This window comes from Porites lutea, chromosome 13, assembly GCF_958299795.1.
Source record: "Porites lutea chromosome 13, jaPorLute2.1, whole genome shotgun sequence".
Classification (NCBI taxonomy): Eukaryota; Metazoa; Cnidaria; class Anthozoa; order Scleractinia; family Poritidae; genus Porites; species Porites lutea.
Window position 1 is genome coordinate 16,245,230 of NC_133213.1, and position 17,289 is coordinate 16,262,518.

At 41.4% G+C, this 17,289-nt stretch overlaps 1 protein-coding gene across 1 annotated transcript; it reads left to right on the forward strand.

The window, feature by feature from the left end:
• The first annotated feature begins 664 nt into the window (after positions 1 to 664).
• LOC140922658 (uncharacterized) lies at positions 665 to 15,446 on the forward strand. The gene is made up of 8 exons (XM_073372648.1): positions 665 to 4,447; positions 4,899 to 5,076; positions 5,402 to 5,687; positions 6,295 to 6,545; positions 7,334 to 7,562; positions 8,216 to 9,666; positions 10,055 to 11,152; positions 12,664 to 15,446. Exons 1-8 carry the CDS (start codon positions 735 to 737, stop codon positions 13,711 to 13,713), a joined length of 8,256 nt encoding a protein of 2,751 aa, XP_073228749.1. The 5' UTR covers positions 665 to 734; the 3' UTR covers positions 13,714 to 15,446.
• The last annotated feature ends 1,843 nt before the right edge of the window (positions 15,447 to 17,289 follow it).

The window sequence follows — 17,289 nt, forward strand, 5'->3', positions numbered from 1 at the left end:
TCAAGAATCTTAAATTTAAAAAAAAATCTATCGAGCGGTTTAAAAATTATTTGGTATTTTGTGAAAGAAGACCAAAATGTTTACAAAACCGCTGACAAGAGCGCTTCGATACATACTAATCAAATCCTTCTTTCTAGGAATCGGCTGGAGCTATCTCCTTGATCTTTCACGCACGCTTTTAAAAAGATTGAAACTACTATGAGGTGAAATTGGATGTCAAAAGCGCTTCGTTTTCTACAGATAACAGCCGAACATGTTTGGTTGTAGAATTGGACAAGAACAAACGATCAGGGTATTGAAGACTTGTGGCTGCTCGCAATCATAAGACGAATTAGAGACTTTGAATCCGTTTCGGTAGTCGCATTAACGTGGTTCCACTGCACCTAGGAGCGCGTAAAGAGAGAATGAATTCACTTCAAGTTTCCGCGCTTAAAGGTGATGTTTCGCGGGAAGATTCGCAACGACGATTTTAAGCGCAACACAGCGTTGCGATGTCGAAACAATGTTGCAACGTTGTGTTGCGCTAAAAACTGTTGCGAATAATCTCTTGTAAGAATTAAGGCCTTACGAACAGAACTGTGAGAAAAAAATGACTACTCCTCAGTCTAATGTGATGACCATTTCCTGGCAGATCTCGGCTGTAAAACAACGGACTAACGATGGCTTTTAGAAGGCAGATTACTGGGGTTACAATCCACTGTGACAGATGTCGCACAGAGCTTGCTAGAAGAGAGATGCTTATGCTGGCCACAATTCCACCGTCACATCTACACCTTGCTGTGAGACAAGAAAGAAAAGCAGACGCATTGGAAAAACTCAACAAGGTGGAAAATCCAAAGGGTGGAAAAAGCGCTCAATATTGTCCTTACATAGTTCTTTGCCGACAGTGTGGCATACACGTGGGTAATGTTACGATATTATCATCAAAAAAGTTTGTCTGCTATAAAATAGAAAACATATACCTTGTAAACAACGGTGAAGAGATTCGAGCGAGGAAACTGTGCAAGATACGTTCAAGACTTGAAGAGGAGTGTTGCATTGAAGTTGTAAATGTGTCTTCTGCAATATGTCAGTCCCAGCTACAAGAAAGCAAGCCCATGATTTACTGTGACACCTGGGGGCTAACACACGCATCCCAAGAAATCGATTTTTTAACCCAACAGTGTCCGCGGGACTATCAGCGGGAACTGTTTCTATCCGTCATGCGCAGAAACACCCTGGTCTGCTTACCCACTGGTTCGGGAAAAACCTTGGTGGCGGCGATGGCACTGAGTTGTATGAAGAAACTCAACCCAAACAAGCTAATGGTTTTTCTTGTTGACCGAGTGCCGCTGGTTTACCAACAGAGTGAATATATCAGGTCTCAGGTGCCTGAATTGAGAGTGATGATGCTGGTCGGTGAAATGGAATCGCCACAGCAGAAAGCCGTCCATCAAGCGTTAGCAAATCAAGAAGTTGATGTTTTGGTCCTGACACATCAGATTTTTCTAAATTTTCTGGCTATTGAGAAAAACCCGATCGTTCGTTTATCTGATATATCAGTCTTGGTCTTCGACGAGGCGCACCATTGCCGGGGAAGACACCAGTATAATCAGATCATGGACTACTATCATGTTACAGCAGACAAGTTGAAACCTATTGTTCTGGGTTTAACGGCGTCACCAGCTGGAGGAGTAACAGTTGAAAGGACCACAGATCAACTTAAAGAATTGCTTGATAATCTCAGCTGTGAAGTTTCTACCCCCATTGAATCAAACGACCTTGCAGAAAATGTAAACAACCCAGATACATTATACTGCACAGTGCCTGAAATGAACACTCGCCAAGTAGTCCTCCTGAGAGTAATTCAAGAGCATATTCAGTACTTGAAGACCTCATATTTAGACGATGCACATAGATCGCAACGGTTTGCTGAGTTCCCTTTGTTTTCGTCTAACTTTAGGGGAGCAGTAAGACGACTGAATGACAGTTGTTACGGTGACAAGAGCAAAACCAAAGCAGTTATAGCTGGTGAACATATAATGCAGATGCTTAGTATTGTAGATGTCTGCGAGGTTCTTGGCTGTGAGCGTGCAATGGAATGCCTCAGAGAATGTGTGCATAACATCACCCATGAACTTTCTCCAAAGGGCAGTGCCCTGTCGAAGATGGTTAGAGAAGACGCGACTTTTCGAGATCTTCGAGGATTAGCGGACACTTCGGCTGACGGAGAGTCACCAATATCGGACCGGTACAATATCCTTGTGGCGCACATTAAGCAATTTGTGTGCCAAGTGCAACGGGATGTAAGTTCAAGGGGTATTGTTTTTGTTAGCATGCGCAAAACAGCTTATAAGCTGTGTGAGCAGATCAGAATGCTTCCCGAGGTGCCTGAAACGTTGAACCCCAAAGTTTTTGTGGGCCACGGTCAGGGAAGTTATGACGGGATGGCTTGGGTTGATGAACAAAAAGTGCTGTTAGAATGCTTTAAAACAGGCCAGATAAAACTGCTTATCAGCACCAGTGTTCTGGAGGAAGGCCTTGATGTGCCTGAATGTAACTTGGTCATCCGATTTGAAGGGGCGGCTACATTGCGAGCACTTGTTCAAACAAGAGGGCGTGCGTCTCGTCGCCCTGGCAGCAAGTTTGTAGTGATTTGTAATGAAAAGCAAAAACAAGAAGCTGAGGATGTAGTTCTGAAAGAAAGGAACATGGAGGAAGCGATAAGACATCTGATGGAGACCAACAAGCAAAAATTGCAGTCAGAAGATTTTGGATGTACAGTGAAACGTCTCGATTCTTTTGTCCCCATAAGTAATGAGACCATTGAAATTGCAAACAAGAAGTATAATCCGCAAGTAAGTATTTCAGTGCACCATCTTGGAACTCTAGAGCATCAACAACACGTTGTACAATTTTTGGAACAAAAGTTTGAAGTTATGGCAATGAAAACAATCACGCCTTCCTCATCGGGCAGTGAAGGAAGCAGAAGGAAAGATTTAAGCTTTGACCTGCAGCCTAACGAAGACGGAAATTGTAAAGAATTCAGATCTAAGGAAGGTTTCATCTGTCACGTGACAGAGGAGTGGTGTTCGTACCTGACGAAACCTGAAGAGGAGCCACTTCCAGTCTGGCTCAAGGCATCGTTCACCAAGAAACGGCACAAGGCAGAAGACACTTTTCATTCGATGAGGGCAGATTCTTTGTTTCTCGGGACGTTCCTCGCTCGGTGTCATTTTCGATATCAGTGGCCCTCGGAACCCACCCTGAAGAACGTTCTGATTTACTTTGATCACAGTCTCAAGATATTGACGATAGGATTTAAGACTTATAAGCTGGAACTCCGATATGAAGAACTTGAAGATTTTATAATCGTCAACAGTGACGTGGCGTCTGGTGTAATCAAATTGTTTCTTACCATAAAGCACCCACCTCGACTGTTCCAATCTGTTGATCACCCTTTTCTGGACGTTGGTGGTGACAACGAGCAGGGCCCACATGAAAATGACGATGACGACTTTCTCCAAGTTGATGTTGATGACATATGCAGTGAATTGTCGGATGACGGGAGTGAATCAGAATCCGACAGTTTTTCGACTGATGAAGAATACCCAGATCCAAACATGAAGCGTCCCTTACGTCAGGAATACAAACTTGACAAGATTGCCTGGGAAAGACTTCCTGATATCTTGAACAGCGAAAAAGCTTGGGCCCATTGCTATACGTACTGTTTTGTACTACCTTGCAATGAATCTTCCCAGATCATTCACTTGTTGTCCAGAATCCAGAATCGATTCAACAAAAAGGCATTTTATTGTCGCGTGAAGGAGAGCTTTGGCAGGTTTCCAGTTACAGATATTCCCCCTAATTTGCCATTTGATGTGAAGTATGCGTCACAGATGGTTTTTTCGCGGCATCCAGTAATGCGTGGAAAGATGTCTTCGACGTTCAGCGAACTTTTGCTAAACAAGCCTACCAGTGTAGTGTGCGCAGCACTTGAGCAGTTGAAAAATGCTCTGGAACAAGATTCATTCTGTGATCCCGAAAAGGCACTCAAGACATTTCTAGGCCAAAACAACCCTTCTGCTTCCGGGTTTCAAAACAGGCCCATCCCAGGTCACTGTGCTCTAATAAAACGTGCAGTCATCACCCCAACAAGACTACTGCTGTACCCACCGGAAGTTATGGTGAAAAATCGCGTACTCAGACAGTACGAAACGGACAGTTTCCTGTGTGTCAGTGTACGTGATGAGGACCTTTCTAAACTCTCTGCAGGAGGAGGAAGCCTGGATCCACTGCTAGACGGCATTAACCGTGTCCTGGATGAAGGACTGAACATAGCTGGTCAACGGTTTCAGTTTTTGGGGTCATCAAATAGTCAGCTCCGTAACCATAGCTGCTGGTTTGTCGGGCCAAAGTTTGAACCAGACATCATACGGAGGTGGATGGGAGACTTCAGTCATATCAAGTACGTCCAAGATTTATGTTGCACTGAAAATGTATGAAGCGATAAAACTAGGGCATCAGAGGCAATTATGAAAACTAAGTAAGCCTGAAGCTGTTAAAAACGATACAATAGACGGCTTTAATGGCCTAGTTATTGGTTAAACATTAGTTCATTCTAAATTTAAGCAAGACAGAGAAATCGTCTAGTTGAGCCACTTTGTCTCAGGCTCTATTAAAAAAAAAAGCGATATCTAGCTGTTATTTTGAAAGTTTCAAAAGGAAATTCTAAGAGTTCGGCGTCGTTTCAATTTCTTGTTCACTAGTCTGGGTGGAACAGAGAAAATGTAATGCAACGTTATCAACCAAATTATGCCTCCTAAAACTCTTTTGTCCCGAAATATCGTCCCTGTCCCTTATGCAAATTAAGGCATCTGAGCCTTTCTGGGTATGTTTTTGTTTCTCTTCAATTCAAGGTGTGTGGCTTCATACGTGGCTCGCATGGGTCAGTGTTTTTCTACCTCTATAGACTCCGTGGGCATAGGTATCAGCGAAGGTACCCTAAGCGAGAAAGAGGACGACGTCAAGACAGTTGACCAGAAATACTGTTTTTCTGATGGAATTGGCAGAATATCAGAAGAACTTGCCGCAGAGGTAAGACTATAAGTAGACATTGCTTCATGTAGCCCTTAGAAGGTCTACGTCGCTTGTCATCGCCTCTCGTACCATGAGCGACATATTTGCTCCTTCCTTTTTAAGTTTTGTTTGACCCCACGTCCCTTCCGCACGGTTTGTATTTAGGGCTTCCTTCCTTAGGCTTTCTTTTTTAAATTTATTTAACCCATACGTGAGTCATCTAGAAAACCTTAAAGGTTGCAAAAATTCTGCCCACCCGCACATCAATAAAAAAGAGAGAGAGAGAAGGAAAAGCCATCGTGACTTTCGTCAAATATTCATCTTTTGTTTTTGTTTATTGTAGGTTGTCCGGAAAATCGCCAAGCCGTTCAAACCATCTGCCTTTCAGATTCGATTTTCTGGCTGTAAAGGTGTCCTTGCAGTAGATCCGAGACTTCCAGGCAAACAGGCCATTTTCCGCCCAAGCATGTGCAAATTTGAGAGTTTCCATCGCAGACTTGAAGTATTGCAGACGTCTCGACCACAGGTCGTTTATCTCAACCACCAAGTAATTATGCTGCTTTCCAACCAGGGTGTGCCAGATGATGTTTTTATTAGACTGCAGAGTAACATGCTGGAGAAGCTAGCAGGTAAGCTGCTTCCAAAGAGAAAGGTGAATTAGCGTAATTTTAAATGCGTTTTGACGATGGTGATTGTTACAACATTATAATGATTGAAGAATGCGGAGATGTAAAGTCACTTTTATCGCAAAGGGCAAACTGTAAATTCAAGTTGAACATTTCTCAAAAGGGGAAATTAGCAGATAAAAACAGCTCAAAACAATTCGTATGGATAAAACTGACGACAACTACTATTTTTCTTGTAGAAGTAATTAACAGCAAAGAACAGGAAAAGAGAAAAATTTGGTCACGTGGTACAAATTTACGTTTGCCGCTTGCCGTAAACGTGGTTCTTAATAGAGAGGTTAAGCATCACGTTTACGTCAAACGGCAAACGCGAATTTGTCCAAGTTTCCCCTTTACTTGTCGTTTACTGTTCATTATTTCGAGACTTAAATGAGTAGTTTCACGCAATGTTTTATCCATAAGAATTTTTGGAGTTGCTTTTACCTGCTCATTTTCTATTTTGAGGAATTCTCAACTTGAATCTGGCGTTTGCCGTTTGCTGTGTACTTGAAGCTTTAACTCTCTAATCTCGCGACTGACTGTATCCGTGATGTCGTAATTTTCTTATCAGGAATGCTGGTTAATGAAAACGATGCTATCGAGCTGCTTGGTACTGGAGCCAAAATGGGCGTGTCTTATAAAAGTTTATCAAGCTCGGGAATACCAATGACAACTGAGCCGTTCTTTAAATCCTTGCTTGTTGCTATGTATAGAAATCACATCCACGAGCTACTCTCCCGATCCCGAATCCTTTTGCCACCAGAGGAGGCACGTTTGATGATGGGTGTAATGGACGAGCTTGGTGTACTAAAACCAGGGCAGGTTTGTTGCCTTCTTTGCAACTTTTGTTTAGATATTTCTAGCAAGTGCGAGAATTTATTGCATTCCTCCTGATTCAGTCTAGTGTACAGTCAAGCATGTGTACCGCAAACCCGCATTTAGCTATTGCACTCTTTTATACCATCTGTTAAACTGTCATAACGCATTCAGTTTATGAAGTGCAGAAAAAGTAGTCTTGCCTAGTCAAGTACTAGCATTCTGCAAACTGGTCTTTCTTTCAAATTCTTTATTAATTTGTTTGTTTTTCGCCTGTCTCCTGTTAAACTTAATTAGGTGTATAGTTCTTCGATTCAGGCTAAATAACAGCACGTTATTTGCCATACCGCAACCTAACCTCCCTGATTGGTCTATCACCTTTTGATCCAAACTTCTCAAACTCATTAATAATTCATAAAGAAAATACAAAGGAAATTAATGTTTAATGAGAGTTTGGAAATCTGATGAAAAACAGCTCAATTTTGCATCTTCAGTTTCTCCGCTCTAAAATCACTTTTGTTTGAGAGGTAATATCAAGCATTCGACACATTGTTTCATCACTAGATGAAACACCTCGAAGTTCGTCAAAAATACTCCGCTGCGCGTCGTATTTCCAACTCTCTTCTCAGTGTTTTATCTGGTGATGAAACGATGAAACACTGCGTCTCGTGCTTGATATATGACACAAAAAAGTCAGCACAGACTCAACTATCAACGTAACTCGTCTTGTTTAATAATAAGCTTCATGTATCAACAGAAATCACACGATTTTTAACGTATATTTATTAAATTAGGTTTACGTGCAGTATTCTGAAGTTTCCACTCGTGTAGACCGCGAGGACCAGTTCAACATGAACAAGAAACGTGTTCTTACGGGGCCTTTAGTAGTGACCAGGAATCCATGCTTACATCCAGGAGATGTTCGCCAACTTGAGGCTGTTGACGTCCTCGAACTTAGCCATATAGTGGACTGTGTGGTTTTCCCTCGATGGGGATCGAGACCTCACTCTAATGAAATGGCAGGTAGGGTTTGTGACTCAAAAGTGGTAGCAAGGGTGTGGGGATGGGGTTGCCTTCTTAAAAGAACGGAAGTTCTTTCTTGTTTCGTATTCTTCCCTTGAATATTTCTTCACATTGTGACAGTGTGTTTGAAGCCTCCCCTCAAAAATGTTTGTTGTTAGTGATCATGGATCATTAACTGCCCCCAGGCATGTGTTGTCCTGTTTCTGCTCCGGTTCATTCTTGCCCCCTTTCGCATGTTAACTAAATAAGTGCGGCTAGTAAATGAATACTTACAGCATAAAACCTGAAAAGGTGATATTCATATAAGAATCGGTGCGAACTACTCCAGACATTCTTGGCCTGTAAGCAGCCAAGGCGTGCAATCATAGATTTAATCTTCACACGTCGCGTACGTGATCTTCGAGTACCAGCTTTAATCGAACTTGGACTGAGTGCGGTTTACATGTAGTTTTATCGTTGTATTTCTGTCTTTTATCGGCAATAAATATATCATTCCAATACAGACAGATTATTGGGTGCAAATGTCACTTGATTTAGGATACTATTTGTGTCAGTTCTTTAATTTGTTTTAATAGAATGCAATCAACGAAAATAGAAAATATAGGTCTTTAACGCAAGGTAATAGTTAAAAAGAGCGCTCATTCCTATTTCAGGTGGTGATTTGGATGGGGATCTCTACTTCGTGTGTTGGAACAAAGACTTGTTACTAAGGAAACCAAATTTCCCCCCAATGGATTACCAAGCCCTGGAGAAGCAGCAACGAACAGAACCAATCACAGCCGCCGATATGACTAAGTTTGTGGTCAACTACATTCGGTGTGATCAGTTAGGAGTGATTGACAACGCTCATAAAGCGTTAGCAGACCAGGAAAATGATGGTGTTGAATCTGAAGTTTGTCTACATTTAGCAGAGATACATTCTTTAGCAGTGGATGCGCCTAAAACAGGCAAGTGGCCCAAAATGCAGGGCATAGGGAAGATTAAGGCATTCCCTGATTTTATGATGAAGCGTGATAAACGTAGTTACCAATCAGACAAGGTTTTAGGAAAGCTCTACCGTCGCTGTCGAAAGTTTCAAGACGCAGCCTCTGAGAAGTTTAACCAGAAAATGCGAATAGACAAGTTTTTACTCCTGCAAGGTTACGACAGGTATATCGAAGAAGCCAGAGATTCTTACCAGCAGTATCGACACAAAATGCAGGCTCTGATGAGTTTGTACGGCATTGAATCCGAGGCCGAAGTTTTCACTGGCTGCTTTCTGAAGCTTCGAAATCGCTTGAGTAAAGAGAAAACAGAGATTGCAGAAATTGTTAGCTGCATCCTCTTCGAGATGCGGTCTGAATTCCGAAACCAGTTCTTCCACGACTTCAATGTGAATGGTCAGCATTTGTTGGACAATGAGGATATTACGTATGAGATGCTTCTCAAAGCTTCAGCCTGGTATAATGTGGCCTACACGCATGCTCATGACCAGGCAAATGAGTCAGAACCAGGTCCCCAGAAGCGTTTGCTCGGTTTTCCATGGTTTGTTAATGATATCATGCTTGCTATCAAAAACCGCAAACAACCGCATCACGTCTCCCAGAGCCTGAACGTTGATACAACCGTAGGTGAGAGTTTAGCTAGACTGTTTAATGAAGAAAAGACCTGGCTACTTGGACAGTTTTTAGAAAGAGTAAGAACCAAAAACTCAATTGTGCGGCATCTAAAAGGCGTTCTACCACAGCATTCGATGATTGTGACTGGTTCTTCAGCCTCGCTTCTATTTCACGAAAATTCAGACCTTGATATCTGCGTTTTACCACAGGGTACTCAGAAATTGCATGATGTCCCCGTTACTTCACAGGAAATGTATCACACTCCACCATTCCTCTCAAGCCTACTGGAAGAGTGTAGCATGTCGCAACGGTCGTTTGATCCAAATGACTCAGATGAAGAGCTTGCAGATCCCTCTAAAGTGAATGACATCCCTGTTAAAGATCAAGTGAAATCAATTGAGAGGCTGATACCACACCTAAAAGAGACTCAGGTGCAAAAAGGCGAAGAGGGGGATCCAAAAAATCTATTCCATAAAGTTGGTGTTGTCGGCAAAAAGACGTTTCCGGTAAGGATGCTATTTCTAATATATTCAAACATTCCGTAAGCGAGCAATCTAAACACCCAGCCTAATTGGTCACAGACACAGTCACCACGGTCACAATGAGATAAAATCTGAATAACCTTACCTCAGCCTTTCTGGAATCAGATGTTAAGAATTAGAAGCTGAATAATGCTACCGAATGGATAAATCACTAACAAGCAGATACCGGTTTTAGCTTCCCTAAATTGTCCAATTTTGGCTATCAACGTTATTAACAACGGGGCTTCATGTCTCCAGGTAATGCCCTTAAGTAGAACAAAATATGTTTAACTCGTTAATCTTACTAGAGTTAATTGAATAAATACCACAAATCCTAGATACCGACTTACGTTTTACTTTTGGTTTTTTTTAGGTCCTTGTTTGCAAGCATCCCACTGGGAGGCTGTTAAATGAAACCAAATGCCGCCCCAATCTTGTTTGCGATTTGATTGCTTCTCCAAGGTGTTTGCCAATTGGAGTTCTTTTGTCAAGCTACATAAAGTCCTTTCCTCATCTCTTGCTGGTTCTCCGTGTCATTCACCGATGGTGTTATGTGACAGGTCTGTCAAGAAACAAAGCTGGTGCTGGAAACACCTCAAATGTAATGGGTTCTGTACTTCTAGTTCAGTGCATGCGCAAGGGACAAATTCAAAACTTCAACGAAGATCACATTACCTCACAGGTACGTAAACTTGTACGAGGAGGGGTGACAGAAAGTGACATGTACGTTGAATGGGAAAGGGTAATTCGCCTTCTTGGTGACGATGCTGCCGAAAACGCAAATAGCACACACCTTTCCATCCCCAAACTTGGTGAAATGCTCATGAGGTTTTTCAAAGCGCACGAGTCGTTTTTTGAAGAAGAGGTTCCAGATCCCTTGGCGCGTATCTTGCGCGTACGTAAATTTGAAGATCTGCTAGACAAGGATCACATGAACTTGGTGAAGGAACATATGCGCCGTGCTTATCAGCTGTTAGCATTGTATGGTGATGTGCAAATCATGTTGGCCATAAGTGGTTCTGAAGATTACAACGTGATTTACCTATCACCTCTCCTGTCTTCCTTCTTCGCCGGCGTAGAGAAAAGTAAGGCTCTAGAAATCACGAGGAAGAGTGGGGCAAGGAGTGTTGTTATCCGTCCCAAGCTCCCTCGATCACGCAATTCAGCTATCTTAGAGGTGAAGGGAAGTGAAGCTACGATTCGCGCAGTGGAAGTAGAGCTTGAAAGAATGGAAAAACAGGCATCACGTGACCGTGTATCACTGATGAGCGGCTGTTTCGTGGAAGACGCAAGTGTTGTCTTGTTTGAGGGGAGTCGACACGAAAATGATCACGTCTCATTGACACCATATGATGGGCCGTGTCATCAGACACATGATAGCCTTGCACGTCATGTAGCCTTGGTAACCAATCCTACTTGCAGTGAGTATCCGCGTCGACGATTCACAGAGAAATTCTTTCAGCAACTTAAGGTATGTCATCCTGTTACTATTTAATGTTCTCTCAGAGCCCTGTTTAGTTCCAGGTTAGTTCTCGTTAAATTATCCTACAGAGCGATGAAAAGTTGACTAAGGATCTATTCATAGGAAATATACACACGTGCTGAAACCACCACCCACTTAGCTCAATTGGATCAGCGTCGGTCTGCCGAGCAGAAGGCCGCTGGGTCAAGCCTCGACCGGCCCAACGCTCATCTATCAAGGGTATTTTAGGGGTAGAAATGCCCAGCTCCCCCCCCCCCCCCAAAAAAAAAAATATATATATATATATATTGTTATCATTTCAGTATATAAGTAACTACATCGGAAAAAATCATCCAGACGCGACGAAGTCAGTGCACACACTGTAATATTTCCGAAAATTGTGTCTCAAAATGCACCAGATTGCATCTCAGCGCATATTCATTTCAAAACATTTGGGGGGGGGGGGGCATGCCCCCGGACCCCTCTGAGGACTTCATGGCCTTCTCCCACGGCCTTTGTAAATACATCTGCAAACGGCTAGACTTTCTAGTCTTCTCTGCTAAGGACGATAAACCGTGATCCCCGTCTCACAACCCTTGCACATATAAATTTGTGGGAAGTTAAAGAACCCACGCACTGCCCGTAAAGAATATAGGGGATGTATTAGGTGTGGTGGTCTATCTTTCATCAGGGGAGGGACTGTTACGGGCCCGAATAATTGGTGCCAGTCGCTGTTGCGGTGACCCCGGCCAATATCTATAATTGCATTGTAAATTGTAATTTGTTTACCCACGGAGCACTTAGGAGTTCTTGAGAACTCGTTGAAACGTGTCCGTGGCTTCCAGATCGAATAGGAATTTGGAAGTGTTGGTTTTGAAGGAGAGGGGAAAACCGGAGTACCCGGAGAAAAATCTCTCGGAGTAAGAGAGCGAACCAACAACAAACTTAACCCGCATATGGCGTCGACGCCAGGATTTTTAACCCGGGCTACATTGGTGGGAGGTTAGTGCTCTCTCCTCTGCGCCACCCTTTCCCTTAAAAATGCTTTTAATTTATGAGGAAAGAGAATTATTACTCAGCAACACGGCCTGAAATCGCGAACGACAGCGGTTTCCTCATATTTTGGAGAAAAACATGGTGATTTAGTTTACAAAGAAATGTATGTTGTGAAAATTGTATTTGAGAACAGAAGAAGTTCTCGCCTACCTGTAAAATTTGCCGCCGCTGCATCCACCAGTAGAAAGTATCCTTAATCAAACTGTATGAATCTTTCATCTAAACAAGTTCGTTAACACCGTCCCTTTTGAGGCTGATTTTAGCTGTGAACTCGCTTTCTTAATTCTATTTTATGTGGTAAATACTTTCAATCAGCTGCTTTTATTAGGTACAAAACAACTACGTATTCGATTTGCCTGTCACGCAAACTAAAAATCAGAGGTTAAGAGCATTATCAAACGGCCCAAATGTAAGACACACGGAATGCGATGTCCGTGATTTGGGTTTTCCATGTTTTATTTCAGGTAGTTGAAAGAGATTTTGATCCCCAAGTTCATGGTCGTCTTGAGTTTGCTGTTCACTTTGGGCGAGTTTACATGTTTAGTGTACCACACGTGTTGCTGGAAGACGGTGAGCCCATCTCCATTGCAATGCTCAGGACGAACAAAAGGAAGACTGTAAAGCCACCCAGAGGGCGACATGTACTTCCTAGAGAAGTGTCCTTCGTCGACGAACAAGAGGAACGCGCTCGTAGAAGACAACGACGAGCAAAACGCACTGTTGCGTGTGAAAGCAACAGAAAAAAGCGTAAGCGAGGAAATCCCTCGAGAAGTGCGTTTTACACTTTTGTTCATTTCCCAGACAGGGTAAAGAAGTTTCTTCGCGAAAGAAATTTTTTTCCCGACAACAAAATGATAGAGAAATACACAGTGGATATCTGTCCAAGTACTGAAGATATTGAATTTTATGTTCGACTTGACAACAATCTTCGTTTCATCGACATCAAGTTTCCAAATCTTCGCTGGTGTGTGGTTGATGTAAAACGAACCTGGGACCCAAATCTTGATCTCAGGGATGGCGCCCAAACAGATCACGTGACTCAGTATGACACTCGCGCAAATGATGACATCATTCTAGATGGTTTAGAGACGGATATACGCTTTCTTTTGCACTCGCGTTATGAAATGTCGCCGCAAGACATCCGGGATACAAAGTATGCGCAGTATCAGCATGTACTTAGGTGGGGAAGTCAAATGCAGTCTGGACGGCCTTTTGTCGTCAAGGAAGATCAATGGAAGGATGTTCGACTAATTCGTTTCATCAAATCAACAAAATTCAAACGAGATTCAGCAGATAGGGATTTTATGTCGAACTTGACGGTTTATCTTGATGAAGTAAAGGAATACTCGAGACCATCTCATCAAGTAGGTGTTTTCCAGAAACAGATCACTCGATGGGAATTGTCTATAGAAGCAGTGCTTCCAGAAGATCTAACCGAAAAAGAAACAGTGAGAAGGTTTTTGCATGAACTCTGGAAATATTCGTTTTCCTTATCTTCCTTTCTCTTGGCTTAAAACGATATTCAAAAATTTTCAGTAATTATGTACGGCAAATCCTAGACTCTCAAATTTCGAACTATTTCGAGGTATTCCCTTGTACTTTCGAAATTCAACTGCAATGTTCCCTTGGGAGAGCAAGGTTCTGAAAATTGAGAACCTTGAAATAACGGCTTTTAGGGAACTGAAGCTTTTCTAGGAACAAAGGCCATTTTCTTGGAAAACATGATAATTATCTGGGGATCTTGAAAGGAAAAAAAGTACTTTACAGAAACTGTCTTCAGATATTCTCATTTGGTTATTTGACGGGTACTTTACAACCCTCCTGTCTTGCAGACCTGTTTTTTTTTTTTTTTTTCAATGTTGCAGTAAAACATGTTTGGTAGTTATGAATCAGACGCTGATGGGGTCCTGCAAGCAAAATGGTTCTGAGGAGGGCTCAAGTAAAAATATATTCAAGTTTTATTTTCAAGCAATAAAACCAATTTAGTTTTCGTCCTCGTTTTGATGGTAACGGGTTTCGGAAATCAAAATGAGCGTTTAAATTTAGTGTTATCGATTCAATACAGTTAAATTTCCTTGAAAAAAGAATTACTGAAAATATCGTATTTACCCGATCAAACGCCCCAATTGGAAGTAACATTGGAAGTTCGGGTTATATCGATCCATCAAAGTGCTTCCAAAAATTCAAAATTGTTGCCATCCACTTTAAGGAACAAGCTAGTTGTGTGTTATTGCTTTGAGGAGAGCATTTAAATAAATCAGTGACTCTGCTATCTATCCTATCACCAGTTTATTGAGAACAAACAAGATACATTAGTGCAAAATCAGTACACACATATAAAGCAAAATTTAATCGCGGTTAAGTGCGATATCTTCGCCGCTTGAAGTAGCAATTCACTGGGAAGGCACCAACCGAAAATGATCGTTCCATTCATCTAGGACTTTACTTTGCAAATTCGGTCATTGTTTAGGCGTAATGAAGGAACCCTTCAATTTCCGGTTTGATTCGAAAATAGTGAAAGAAAGTCGGGAGATATCAGAATATTTCACGTTTTCTCCTTTTAAAGGTTGACGAAAACGTGAATTTCTTTGAAAAGAAAACCAAAAATAGCTCGATGTACTGCGTAATGCTATCTTGACATAATACATGTAGTTTCACTGACTGTTTTGTTTTTTTTTTTTTACCATTGCTATTGGCTTTAACTGTTTTATTGCCTTTATGATTCGCTTGTGACGGAGTACACGGTGCGGTCATTCAGATTTTGGACTGGTCTGAAGTTGTCGCACATCAGCGGACGACAATACGCTGCTTCAAGTTTCCTGAACTTCTCAAGCTAGAACAAAAAAAAAACAAAATTAATTAATTAGTTTATTACTGGACCCATCATTTGTTTTTAACCTAACAGTTCGCGGTTCACTTTGAATACACTGAACTGTTGGTCTGACATTGTCGCACATGCAAAAGAGGAGCCTGTTGTTCTTGTAAAATTGACTCCTTTAAGCTTGTCTAAGAAATATTAACCTATTATACATCATCTGTTATCCCAATAGTTTGTCTGTAGTACAATATTAAAAGCAATGGAATGGTAGATGTAGTCGTCGCCTTTGCAACTGAAATATTTCTCATATGGAGCAAGAGCTCCTGTAATTTGTTAAAGGCAAAAACGAGTTATCCATCGGCAGCGTCTTCGTTTAATTTTTACCACTCAGTGAGAAGAACCTCTTCCCAACTCCACCCCACTTCCAGCGAAAGTACCACCGGTTTTGACACCATTGCCTTTACCACCATTTCCATTACCACCATTACCATTGCCAATACCATTGTCACCATTATTGCCACTTTAACCGTTGCCATTAGTTACTTTGCCGTTTTTACCGTTACCATTAGTCATGTTGCTTTCATTACCATTATCTTTGCGCTGATCAATATAGCGTTTTGTGGGAATGAGATCCATGAAGTCAATTCCATCTTCCTTCGTCACAGGATAAGTGTTGTCTGTAAAAATAATATGACGGTCAATTGTACCTCACATTTCAGAGGTCACAAAGTAATATTTTGTCGACAAATTCAAAAGAGATCCGTGAATTTTGGTAAGTGTGGTTGTTTTTACCTGGAGGCTGTCAAGTGAGTTCTCAAGGTGCAAAACGTTTACGGATTGTTGTAGGGTTGGAAATATAGCTAATAACCGAGGTTCGAACACCAGATTCAGTCCCAAACTTTAAGTTGCATGATACTTGTCCCCATCTCATTGGCTCTTTAACTGGCAATTTAACAGAAGGTTTAATGTAATGGTGGATCAGAGAGAGACTATTGTTAATAGCTAATCGCTGACAATTTTCTTATACCCTAAAGTAGTTGCTTGACCTACGAACCTAAGCTTTTGAAACCATGCACGTAACGCGCAGCTCGTGTCTCATCGATCTAGTGTTTAGGCAACTGGCTACGTCAAGTAAAATAATCTTGCTTTTTAGAAATTGGGATATATGGCCACAAGTTGTGTTGCACGAATGTGTGTTCTAAGCTATGTTAAACGTTGCAAAACTATGCCTTTTATAGTATCCTTCGGGGGAGTGGTCTGCTCCACAGCCGTTCTTTGTATCGTCACGCAACCCTCCTCCCCAAGTGGAGCGTTGCGTGACGAGGACAAAGAACTGCTATGAAGCAGACCAGCGGAGGAGGCTTTTAGTTATTGGTCTCATTTTCTATTAGTAGCTTTGTTAGTCGTAGCTTGTGATCTGATTTTGTGATATTGCAGAGAATTTATACCTCGTCTTAAATCAAACGAGAATTATATTGTTAGCAGGAAGAGGATCGGTGCATCGATCCTCCTACTAAGCTATGTTATTACAATTAAATAGTAGCTGCTTTAGCTTTTCCCGTATTCTTCGTTTTTAGTTTCTCTAAAACACCTACCAGGCTTGATAATGTGGTGCATCAGATTTGCTAAATTTCCAAAAATGATGTTTCCCTTGGAATGTGCCCATAATAATTAAATCATTTAGACTGCACTATTCCATTTGCGCGATGACGTCACTTTACTGGTACGATCAGAATCCTCCATGGTTTTGCTTTGTTTCAAATCAGGGCTTTGGTAATTGGAACCTTGCTGGGATTACCAAATTTATATATGAACAGGTAAAACGAAAGGATTATGGTCGTAGTATCAAAATGACGCCATCTTCAAAAAGGCCTATTTTATTTTTAATTTCCATTTCAAGTCACACGGAATCATATTTAGGTGCAGCTAAGTAGACTTCTCAAGAATTCATTATTTCATTTCATTTTATTTATTTATTCATTTATTTATTTATATTTACTGGTTTAGAAGCCTTTTTTTTCAGAAGGTGGCACAGCTGGTTGAAAATAAGTGAGAGTCTCTGTAGGCGTTACATTTCGGCCTTATTTAATTTAAAGGAAATAAAAAAAATTCAACTAAATAGGTAAGCACTTTTTTATAGCAAACTGCTATGAATTATTAGACTTTTTTCGATAAAATTTGGAAAGAACTGCAAATGGTACAGAAGTTTCCCGGAAAAGTTTATAGAAATTCCGCAAGCTGTTGAATTTCCGGAATGAGAACCATTAAACTG